General features: G+C 44.1%; 1 protein-coding gene across 2 annotated transcripts in view; it reads left to right on the top strand.

Moving 5' to 3' along the window:
• The first annotated feature begins 2,981 nt into the window (after positions 1-2,981).
• The window catches only part of PON2 (paraoxonase 2), a 28,952-nt gene continuing 19,643 nt past the window's right edge, over positions 2,982-12,290 (top strand). Inside the window, exons 1-2 of one of the 2 annotated variants that reach the window (XM_052638632.1) lie at positions 2,982-3,074; positions 10,109-10,179. In XM_052638632.1, the coding sequence (XP_052494592.1) occupies positions 3,001-3,074; positions 10,109-10,179 (145 nt within the window). In that variant the 5' untranslated portion in view covers positions 2,982-3,000. Of the gene's footprint in view, positions 3,075-10,108; positions 10,180-12,290 lie in introns of those variants that run through there. The other variant, XM_052638633.1, reaches the window with a different exon arrangement.

The following is a 12,290-nucleotide window of genomic DNA, read 5'->3' as shown; positions in this document are numbered from 1 at the left end:
AGGAATTAGGAGACCAAGTCAGAGGGAACTCACTGGTCAAGTTAATAAAATTAAACTGAGGGTTCCCCAAGATTCTCTGAGACAGGTGAGGTATGTCTCACTGGATTTGAAAGCCTGGTTCTTTGCCACAAATGCCTCCATCCTAAACCCCAGGGCATTGTGGTGGCACAAGATGGGGAGCAGGCTTCATCCTGAATGGAACTCTATCCTCGGGGACATTTATTTCTCTTCTGTTGTTGTTTGAAAAGAGGTGAAGACAAGCCTAGGCTTAGTGAGAAACAATGGAAGGCTCAATTAGTGATGTCTGCCATGGGCAAGAAGGGCAGGTTGGCACAAGAGCTGTGTTTCACTACCCTGAGTATATCTTGAAGAAAGCAGACCTTTGACTCATTAAGTTCAGCTGTAACCAGGCTGAATTACTAATATTAAGAACATGAGTTTAAAAAATGCCAGGGCATAGCAAAGGGAAACAGCACACAACAATTATACGTACAATTAGATGTACAGGCACAGGTTATGTACTGGTCACTATCCAGAATCATTGGCATAATGCTCTCCAAACTAACACAGAAGCCCTGGCCATAGGCCCAGGCCTTCTCTTTTAGGTCTTCATTCTAAATTCTGACGTCACATATGAGATTCTTCTCTTCTCCAAAGACTGTCATTAAAAACCTCCCTAGGGCTTCACTGGGGGCTCAGCAGTAAAGAATCCACCTGCCAATGCGGGAGACACGGGTTGGATCCCTGATCTGCGAAGATCCCACACGCTGCAGAGCACCTAAGCCCGTGAGCCACAACTATTAAGCCCATGTGCCACAACTACTGAAGCCCACATGCCCCAGAGCCTATGCACAACAAGAGAAGCCATCACAATGAGAAGCCTCATATGGCAACTAGAGAGTGGCCCCCTCTCGCACAAACAGGGAAAAGCCTGTGCCACAGTGAAGACTCAGCACAGCCAAAATTAAAAAAAATAAAAATAAAAAAAATAAAAACATAGAAGCATGGTATCAGGGTATTTGTGTTCAAACAGACAATTAAAAACAAAAACAAAAACAAACCTCCCTAAAGAAGAAATCCCACCCTTACCTACCCAGTCATACGGTAACTATGGCACCATTCTTAATCCAGATGGTCCATATATAGAATTCCAGAGGGTCTGTGACCTTGAATGAGCGGAAAGTATCTTGATTTCTAATGGAATTAAGCATTGCTTTCAATTATGAAAGTAGGAAACAAGTTCCAGAAGCATTAGCAATACTTGTGACTTTGTTACTAATGGAAATAAGTTATGATCATTATTTCATTATAGTGCTACAGATTTCTTGAAATAACATTTATGCTCATCACTACTTGAAAGAATAGTGCTACACCTTGCTATTTAATGTGTTAACAATGTAGCACACATTATATTGCTATATTACTGTAGCACAAACTTCTGAAAGAACACTTTGATCATTTATTTTGAATGTAATTGATCTCCTTTGCCACTAGTACTTTCATTGTGTGCACTTATAAACATTTTTCTAGGAAGGTATCTACAGTTTCACTACTGCCAGAGGAGTCCATGACCCACACACAAAAGGTAAGCCTCCTGGGCTTTCAAAGGACAACTATGTAACTCTCTGCCATGCAACAGAACTTAATAATATCCCTCAAGACTGAATCAGAGACACTCACATACAGGAAAGTGAAAGTGAAAGTTGCTCTTTGCGACCAGGCCAGAGTACTGCAGTGGGTTCAGTTCAATTCAGTTCAGTCCCTCAGTCGTGTCCGACTCTTTGCGACCCCATGTATCGCAGCACGCCAGGCCTCCCTGTCCATCACCATCTCCCGGAGTTCACTCAGACTCACGTCCATCGAGTCCGTCCAGGGATCAAACCCAGGTCTCCCTCATTGCAGGTGGATTCTTTACCTGCTGAGCCACCAGGGAAGCCCAAGAATTCTGGAGTGGGTAACCTGTCCCTCCTCCAGCGGATCTTCCTGACTCAGAAATTGAACCAGGCTCTCCTGCACTGCAGGTGGATTCTTTACCAGCTGAGCTACTAGGGAAGCCCTACAGGAAATGCAGGGTCTTCTTTTTTTTTTTTCCTGGGGTGTATTACAGGTGAGAAACTGGCATCTGCTTTTATTTACTCGTTAATAAGACCTATGTCTGTTGAAAATTCGCAATTGTGACCATTTCTGCCTACATAATGTAGGGTGACAATTAACCAGCAACCAGCAGAAGCTTATTTCAGCCATACTCACTTGTTCCCTGGTGGATTGGATGGTAAAGAACCCGCCTACCATGCTGGAGACCTGGCTTTGATTCTTGGGTTAGGAAGATCCCCTGGAGGAGGGCATGGCAACCCACTCCAGTATTCTTGCCTGGAGAATCCCATGGACAGAGGAGCCTGGCGGGTTACATACAGTCCATGGGATCACAAAGAGTCGAATACGACTGAGTGACCGGACTGAGTGCAGCAGTCTGGATGAAGCATTACTTAGAAACTTGATGTTTCCTTCCTCCCATCTATATACTGTTATTAAAAATAGTGATTCCAGTATATATTTACAAGACATGACCCAGTATCTTTTCCTGTAGTAATAATAAAAATACCACCCCCACCCCCACCCCCACCCCTCCCCCGCCACACACTCTTTAAAACCGTGCGTCATAAGTTTCTAGGACGTAAGTTCCAGGACTAGGACGGAAGGAATGTCTGGGAAGTGGGAACTAAGCAAAGCCTGAGGGCTGCTTGAGATTCCTGCGGGGCTGTCAGTGAAGGGAAGTGAAGGAATTCCAAGTGCCATCTAACCTGGGGCGGGTGGGGCGGCGGCGGGCCCCTGTTCCCAGGGAAGGTGTCTGAGGCCAAGGGCCGGGTCGAGGGCGGAGCCCCGGCTTCCCGCCAGCAGGGCGGCTCGGGGCGGAGCGCAGCCCGCGTGGCCCGGCGGTACCGCGGCGCCGCCCACAGCGCTGCCCGGTCCGGCGGAGCAAGGCAGCGCGGCTCCCGAGCCATGGGGCGGCTGCTGGCGCTGAGCTTGCTGGGGATCGCGCTGGCGCTGCTGGGCGAGAGGCTCCTGACGCTCAGGTAGGGGCTGGGGGCCCTCCCGGGTCCGCAGGGTCGGGGTGGCCGGGGCTGCGGGGGCCCTGGTGCTGGGACCCGGGGCCGGGGACGCTCCCTGCCGGCTCTGCTCCCCGGCCCGCCGAGCGTCGCCACCCCACCCCCAGCCGCCCGCTAAAACCCCACACGGTTTGGGCTGAATCGCGAGACTTCCTGGAGAGTTTACAAGCTTTTGCTGCTCACAAAGTTCTTTGCTACCTAGGTGGACGAGCTGTGCGAGTGCCGTGCAATTTACTCAAGGGCGAACCTCGTGCTTTCACTTGAAAACAACACTATTACTCATGCACTGAAACATTAATTATAAAGATTTATTTCAGGTCACGGATCCTGCTTCTCTTTGGTGCCCAAACCAGCCTCTGTCTTTAACAAAGTTGTTCTCCATCCCTCCCCTGCCGCGTTGCAGAAGCTTCTTCCGCTCTCTAATCTTGGCGCGGCAGATCAAAAATACTTGAAATATTCAGCTACTGTTCTTACATCACTTCCTTATTTATCTCCTCGTCCAGGAACCGTGAAGCCAGAATGCCAAACAGGACATGCCTAGTCCTTCTCACATTTTACTTATTATGAAAAAAACGCGGTAGGCAGATGTCACAGTCTCCACATTATCAATTCAAATTCTATAAGCCTCACGCGAAAGAATTCCGGAAATGCTGAGCATCTGTTCTGTCTGCTGTGCTCTCTTAGGCTCCTGTAATAGAGTAAGGCGCCGTTCTTACCCTATGAGAGGGAAGGAGAGAAATAAGACAGATGGATAAACTAGGATGTTCAGTGTAGCAGTGTTAGTCGCTCAGTCGTATCCGACTCTTTGCGACCCCACGAACTGTAGCCCGCTAGGCTCCTCTATCCATGGGATTCTCCAGGCAAGAATACTGGAGTGGATTGCCGTTCCCTTCTCCAGAAGATCTTCCTGACCCAGGGGTCGAACCCAGGTGTTCTGCATTGCAGGCAGATTCCATCTGAGCTACAGGGACAATCAGGATGTTCAGGACAGGTACAAACCAACCCCTATAGGCTTAAGGAGGAAAAATGACAACTCCTGAAGTTGAAGCTCAGGAGGAAGAGACATTTGACATTGTCCTGGAAGGATGGGTGAAACCCAAGTGGGGAGGAAGGGGGCAGTCCCAGATTGAGGTTGGAGCATAAACAAAGGGACTCATGTGGGGAAGTTTGGATCTGAGGGGAGCTTAAAGTTAAGGGATGATAACAGTAGGGATAGGTGAAGGATAGGTCTCGAGATGGTTATTAAAGGTATGCTGAGAAATTGGGGCCAGCTTTGATGGGCAAAAGGGAACTATCAGTGTTTGCTCTGTGTGTGCTTTATTTTTTAAACAGGAACCTGTTTACACTTTCTAAAGCATAATCAGCAGGACTGTGTAGAGCTGACCTGGAAGGCTGGATTGGAGTAGAGCCGAGATTCTCAATCCTGGCTGTGACTTAGGATCTCCAGGGGGCCTGCTGTCTGGACTGCACCCCCAGCAGTTCCAATCCTGCTGCTCTGAGTGGGGCCCAGGCATGAGTATTTTTTATTTTTAAAAATTCTCCTGATAATTCTCATATGAAGTTAGAGTTGACAAGTACCAGAATGGAGAGTAAAAAGACCTGGGGAAACTAGTTAAAGTATTGCAGCGGTCTGGCCCAAACTCTGGAAGCCCGGGGGATGAGGGGTGGGTCAAAGGTGATGCTAGAGTTTCCAGCTCCACTGGCTTGGCTGTAGCTTCATCTGCTCTAGAAAAACACGAGGAGGACAGTGTCTGTGTGACAGGAAGGGTCAGAGTCGGAGGAGGAACGTTCACCGGGAAGAAATGGACATGCTGAGCTTAATTTTCATGTTATATAAATGACTGCCCTGTTCTGCAGAAACTTATTGAGTTGGATGATTTTGTATGATCTATCCAGCTCCCAGTTTCAAAGGCAAGACCATTAAAATTCACAAGCTCATTAGGTTATCCCTATAGTTCAAACCACCAGTGTTTCTATTAATTGAAGTTTTCTTAGTTTATAATTTTTTCTTCTTAATAATCATAAGGTTTTAAATTTAAGTCCCTTTGAATTGGTCCTGAGTGTTCTTTGGAAGGAATGATGCTAAAGCTGAAACTCCAGTACTTTGGCCACCTCATGCAAAGACTTGACGCATTGGAAAAGACTCTGATGCTGGGAGGGATTGGGGGCAAGAGGAGAAGGGGACGACAGAGGATGAGATGGCTGGATGGCATCACCGACTCGATGGACGTGAGTTTGAGTGAACTCTGGGAGTTGGTGATGGACAGGGAGGCCTGGCGTGCTGCAGTTCATGGGGTCGCAAAGAGTCGGACACGACTGAACTGAACTGAATGAACTGAATGATAAATATGGTTGCAAACCTAAGAAAAAGTAGATAAATCTTATTCATACAGACTGGACCTGATGGGTCATTTAAAATTTAATGTGTCTTATCTTTATAAAGACTTGACTATAATAAACTTTATTTAGCAGTGACTTCACAGGGTTGTAACCTCATTGGACAACTGAAGCCTCATATCGGCTGATGTGAGAAGGTGAGGGGAATGATGGATGGACAGATCTAGCAAATAAAAATGCAAGACACCCAGTCAAACTGGAATGTCAGATAAATAACAAATCTTTTTTTTAGTATAAACATACCCCAGGCAATATTTGGGATGTAATTATACTAAAATAGTATTCATTATTTATCTGAAATTCGAGTTAAACTGGGCATCTCACATTTTATCTGGCAACCCTGTAAGTGCAGAATATCAAGTACCTACTGTTTACGAAGTTTGGTGGGGTGCTTAAATGCATAGCATTTCTCCTTTCAGTCCCTTAGAATATTTTGAAAAGCAGCATGTTCCCACCTCCACAAAAAGAAAGGCTCTTCAAGAAACAGATTTCTGGTTTGATTTTTTGCTCTATCCGGTGCCTTCTATTTTATTATTCTATTCACTCAAGTTTATTTCTCTCCCCCAAGGTGCCCACTTAAATTTCAACTTGGATTTCAGATAAGCAATGAATAATATTTTAGTATAAGTGTGTCATGGATGGATAAATGGAATCAGAGTTGTCTATTTCCTTCTGAACTGTAACTGGCTAAGGTTCTCAAGGGAGGATGGCATATAATACCCAACTTTTCCATTTCTCCCTGCTGCTGCTGCTGCTAAGTCGCTTCAGTTGTGTCCGACTCTGTGCGACCCCATAGACGGTAGCCCACCAGGCTCCCCTGTCCCTGGGATTTTCCAGGCAAGAACACTGGAGTGGGTTGCCATTTCCTTCTCCAATGCATGCAAATGAAAAGTGAAAGGGAAGTCGCTCAGTCGTGCCCGACTGTTAGTGACCCCATGGACTGCAGCCTACCAGGCTCCTCCGTCCATGGGATTTTCCAGGCAAGAGTACTGGAGTGGGATGCCATTGCCTTCTCCGCCCTAGTTGAACAATAAAGGGGAAAACAGAAATACACAAATGTCTCCAGGCCTGAGCTCCCTATTCCAAAGCACACAGCCTTGAATGAATCATAAGACTTAAGTGCCTAAGAGACTTGTGCCTGAGCAGGAAATCCAGAAATAAGCACCTGAACTTTCTGCTTGTTGCCCGACATCTTTTATGACAACTCCACCAAGAAGCTATCCAATGAACACTTCTGAAGGGGCAGCCTGTTTTTCAGCCACCATCCTCCTTATTTATTGTGTGACTACCATGTGCTGGTCTTAAATGGCTGTGCTGGGTCTTCATTGCTACACAGGTTTTCCTCTAGTTGCAGAGAGTGGGGGCTACTCTCTAGCTGCAGTGCACAGACTTTTCACGTGGTTACTTCTCTTACTGCAGAGCATGCGCTCTAGGTGTGTGGGCTTCAATAAGTTGTAGGGCGTGGGCTCAGTAGTTACAGTTCCTGGGCTTTAGAGCACAGGCTCAGTGGTTGTGGTGCAAGCTTTGCCCCAGAGCATGTGGGATCTTCCTGGATCAGGGATCCAACCCATGTTCCTGCACTGGCTGGTGGGTTCTTTACCACTGAGTCACCACTAGCACACCTCTGTGTGCTAGTCTTTGTGTTCAAAGTGTCCACAGTTCTTTGTATTAAACTAAAACAAACATTTACTGACATTTGGAAAGAAAGCCCTTTGACATTCCTGCCTTCTCCCAGTCTTCATATCTGTGTTTATATTATATTATATATTTCCTATATTATATCTGATAAAACTGAAGCTTGGAGAAGCTAACTAGGTAGTTCAATAGTTAGTGCCAAACCTGTACTCTAAGCCAGGTCTTCTGATTCCGGATACCGTTTGCCCCAGTTCCCTGCAGCCTCCTCTCTTGTCTGCCATTGGAACAAATTTTCCTCAGCTTTACAAGCCTGAGCACAAACTCTGAGTTAAGTAAGAGCATTACAGGGCATGAGGGAGTAAATTCCAAGGGGTTTTACAAGTCTGTATGTGAAAGATAAAGCCCCTGTTTGAATTTAAGTCTGCACTTAAAAGATAAAGCCCCACCAGTGGTTTGTAAATTCAAAGGCAGTGTGATAAGGAACAAACCTGGTAAGAAGACTGTGTCCCCTGTTGACACACCAACCTGGTGCATCTCTACTGTGACCACAAAACGAAGCAAGATAATCACTAACTACCCCCGTCTCACTCCACTTTCAAGGTAATGCCCTTTCCTGAGTGAAAGAAATAGAGATTTCTTTCATGCTAATGACTGTTGGTTAAGGGTTCATGCCTTGTAGCCAGATAGCCCGAATTCTCCACTATTTACCTGACTCACTGGCTTTTTATTTCACCTTTCTGTGCCTCAGTGTCCTTATCTGTAGGATGGGGGTAATCATACTTTAAGCTCCATATAGGGGCTGTAAAAAAATCAATGAGTTAATTCTTGCAAAATGCTAGGACAATGTCAGACACATAGTAAGTGCTCAATAACTGTTACCTGTGATGATGTTGGAGCAGAGGTTCTTAGATTTTTGTGCCACAGATCCCTTTGGCAGTCTAGTGAAGCCTTGACTCCTTCTCAGCATCATGTTTCTAAATGCATAAAATAAAATACACAGGATTACAAAGCAAACTTAAATACTATCTCAGTTAATACTAACTTACTTAAATTCTATTGTCGAACTATTTGAAAAATCTAACATAGGATATAATAAGCCTTAAATATATCTAGAGGTCGTTGATTACCTAACAGTAGGTACTGTGAAGCCGAGATGAATATAAATGGTATTTTGAGATATCTACAACTAAAATGTTAGGAAACGTCTGTGATTTCTGTTAGTGGCAGTCACAGGTACTACTAGTAGAAAGCTCAGTGGTTTGTTGCCTACACTCATCATCAAAAGAAATACTCACTTTCAGGCAGAGATTTAACTAAAGATGTGTTTTTCCCCCCGTCTGAGTTCATAGACACCTGAATTTTACCCATGGACTCCACGAAGGTCACTGGGCCTGAAATTAAGAACCCTGATGTTGGGACTTCCCTAGTGGTCCAGTGGTTAAGAATTTGCCTTGCAATGCAGGGAATATGGGTTCGATCCCTGGTTGTGGAACTAAGATCCCACATAAGGCCTATAGACCTAAACTGACCTGCCAAAGGTCATGCAATCTTACTACTATGACAGAAATACAGTCTACCTCTTTCACTACTAACACTTTTGACACATGTTAGCCCTTCTTATTTCTGATTACCGCTTATCACCCATGAGTATCAGCAGCAGCGTCCTCATCACTAGTATTAACTGCTACTACTTATGTTAGGCTTAATAGACTTGTTTTCCGATAAAAATTAATTAAGAAAAAAACTTGTTTTCCCTTTAAGTCACTCCTGGGGCTCATAGATTTGAGATCTTTTTGTATTTTTTTTTTTTTACTGTTTATTTAAAATTTTTGTTGGTTATTTTAATTTTCTATTTGTCCATATATTTTATATATTTATTTTATTCATTTATTTTTATTTCATTGCTTTATTGCTATGTTGTTTTAAGAAATTTAATACTATTTTAGTTATATGTTTCCAAATACATGGTGATTAACACTTTAATTAGAAACTTTCATATTATATATATACATGTCTATGTGAACTGCCAAAATACATAGTTGCCACTCCCTTTCGGTACTTCTGAGTTGTCCAGGCTGAGGTTTCTTCCATTTTGCCGAGAAAACAGTAGCCTTCCCCGTATTCAGCGTCTAGAAGTCCGAAGAGGCAAGGATATGAATAGAAGAGAGACAAGGGACGCACGGTCATTCTGTCTCTTAGAAGAGCGGTGTGCGTGAACCGCTTTGAAAAATGCAGACTGCTCTGTCAGCACGATTGTCGTTATCTATGTGCGTAGAGAACACAAAGAAGGTGTGCGGATGAGAAGAGGGGAACCTTCCAGCAGCAGAGCCCAGGTGTGTTTGTCCACCTTGCTTGGCGGGCTGCCGCTCCAGGGCGGGAAGCAAGAGTGAAGATGCTTTATCGAAGTTCAACATTTTCCTGTTAGTTCTTCACTTCTGTTTTTACGAAATGACAACAGCAAGTAGTTTTGCCAGAGTAGCTGGTGCTCCTCAGTCTCAAGTATTTACGTGGTATCTCCTGTGAGCCAGGCTCTGAACAATGCCATTTTCCCCTGGCCTGCTTTCAATCACTGCGTCATTATGCAGAGGGTCTGAGCAGTTTTCAGCTCCCCTGGGTCTTCTGGTGCTACATCTGAGGCTCTTCCCACAACAAGAGCGCTGTGAGAAGTGGGACGTGGTGTCATGCTCATATTTGCATAGGAGCGTGCGTTGCGAGCTGTATTTGCTGGATTACTGGCTTCCCTTTATGGCCCATGTGCACACAGAGAACTCTGTGATGTGCATTTTTATTTTAACTTCAGTTCTGGTGCTATTCTATGTTCCTACCCTTGTTTTCCCTCTTCTCCTTTATCCGCTTTAGATTTGGGCTGTGTGCTTTCTGTGTGTGTGTATTGCTGTAAGCCTCTTTAAACCCTTTCTGCTACAAAGCAGGGATACATAAACAGACAGATTTTTTTCTTTTTTAAACAGGAATCGACTTAAAGCCTCCAGAGAAGTGGAATCTGTAGACCTTCCTAATTGCCACCTGATTAAAGGAATCGGTGAGTCTGACAAAATGCTTGTTACACAGCTCACATTGTTTGGCCACTAACACTAAAAAATTCACTAAGTATTTTGGCACATAATTACTGTTTATCAGAGGAAAAATCACATTAGATCAGCAAAACCTTTTCATCTCTTCTGATCTCATGTACCCTGTATTTCTTCTCTCTCACTCTCACTGTGATTTATTAATTATTTGTACAACCCTATGTTTGTTGTTAGATTTCTTGCTTGTTTAGTGACTTTGCTGAACTATTTTTGTCAGGTCTGTATTCTTTGTCATGCGTGGCAACTGAATTCTATGTAACATTAGCCCAGGGGTTAGTTGGGGAAGGTAAGCCAGAAGGAAGAGAAGTTATAAAATAGAAAATAAAAATCTCCACTTCCCACAGATATTACTCAGCTATTAAAAAAAACGAAATAGTGCCATTTGCAGCAACATGGGTGGAACTAGAGATGATCATACTAAGTGAAGTTAGCCAGACAAAGACAAGTATCATATGATACCACTCACATGTGGAATCTAAAAAATTACACAAATGACCTTATGTATAAACAGAAACAGATCCAGAGACAGGCACTTCCATGCTGGTACAGTGGATAATAACCCACCTGCCAGTGCAGTGTATACGCGTTCGATCTCTGGTCCAGAAAGATTCCACATGTCACAGAGCAACTAAGCTGGTGTGCCACAAGTACTGAGACCGAGTTCTAAAGCTCCCGAGCTACAGCTACTGAAGCCTGAGCGCCTGGAGTCCACGCTCCATAACAAAAGAAGCCACCCCAATGGGAAGCCTGGGCACCACAGGAGGCCGCCCGGCTCACCGCTAGAAAAAGCTTGTGCACAGCAGCGAAGACCCAGCACAACCAAAAGTAAAGAAAGCATGAATAAATAACTTTTTAAATTTTTTTAAGAAAGAAATAGATCCACAGACATAGAAAACAAACTTTTGGAAAGGGGAGATTGGGATAAATTAGGAATTTGTGATTAATATATATACACTTAGTTCAGTTCAGTTGCTTCATCGTGTCCGACTCTTTGCGACCCCATGAATCGCAGCACGCCACGCCTCCCTGTCCATCACCAACTCCCGGAGTTCACTCAGAGTCACGTCCATCGAGTCCGTGATGCCATCCAGCCATCTCATCCTCTGTCGTCCCCTTCTCCTCCTGCCCCCAATCCCGCCCAGCATCAGAGTCTTTTCCAATGAGTCAACTCTTCGCATGAGGTGGCCAAAGTACTGGAGTTTCAGCTTTAGCATCATTCCTTCCAAAGAAATCCCAGGGCTGATCTCCTTCAGAATGGACTGGTTGGATCTCCTTGCAGTCCAGGGGACTCTCAAGAGTCTTCTCCAACACCACAGTTCAAAAGCATCAATTCTTTGGTGCTCAGCCTTCTTCACAGTCCAACTCTCACATCCATACATGACCACTGGAAAAACCATAGCCTTGACTAGACGGACCTTTGTTGGCAAAGTAATATCTCTGCTTTTCAATATGCTATCTAGGTTGGTCATAATTTTCCTTCCAAGGAGTAAGCGTCTTTTAATTTCTACCATATATAAAATAGATAAGCAATAAGTGAAGCACAGGGAACCCTGGTGTGCTGCAATCCCTGGGGCTGCAGAGAATCAGACACAACTTAGCGACTGAACAACAACAAGGTCCAGTATATTGTGCAGCACAGGGAACTATACTCAGTATTTTGTAATAACCTGTAATGGAAAAGAATATATATATATGCACATATAACTGAATCACTATGCTGTACACACAAAACTAACACAACACTGTAAACCAACTATACTTCAATAAAAAGTGAATAATTACATTTTTAAAAAATTTCCATCTCCCACAAAAATAACCTCAGACACAGAGTTTCTATTTTATCTTTTCTGGTATTTCCAGTGCAAATGCAAACAAATATATGCATATCCATTTATATCTATTTTTTCACAAATGGCCTCTTAGTATAACATTATATTCTGCAAGTTGCTTCATTCTGAACATGAAGAGATTTCCACATTAGCACTTGAATAGACCTACCTCATTCTTTTTAATATTTGCATGTACCATTATTATTTAACCAGTTCCTTATTGCACATTGGAG

This window comes from Budorcas taxicolor, chromosome 4 (assembly GCF_023091745.1).
Source record: "Budorcas taxicolor isolate Tak-1 chromosome 4, Takin1.1, whole genome shotgun sequence".
NCBI lineage: Eukaryota > Metazoa > Chordata > Mammalia > Artiodactyla > Bovidae > Budorcas > Budorcas taxicolor.
The sequence above is the reverse complement of the archived record's forward strand: the minus strand, read 5'-3'. Positions and strand labels throughout refer to the sequence as shown.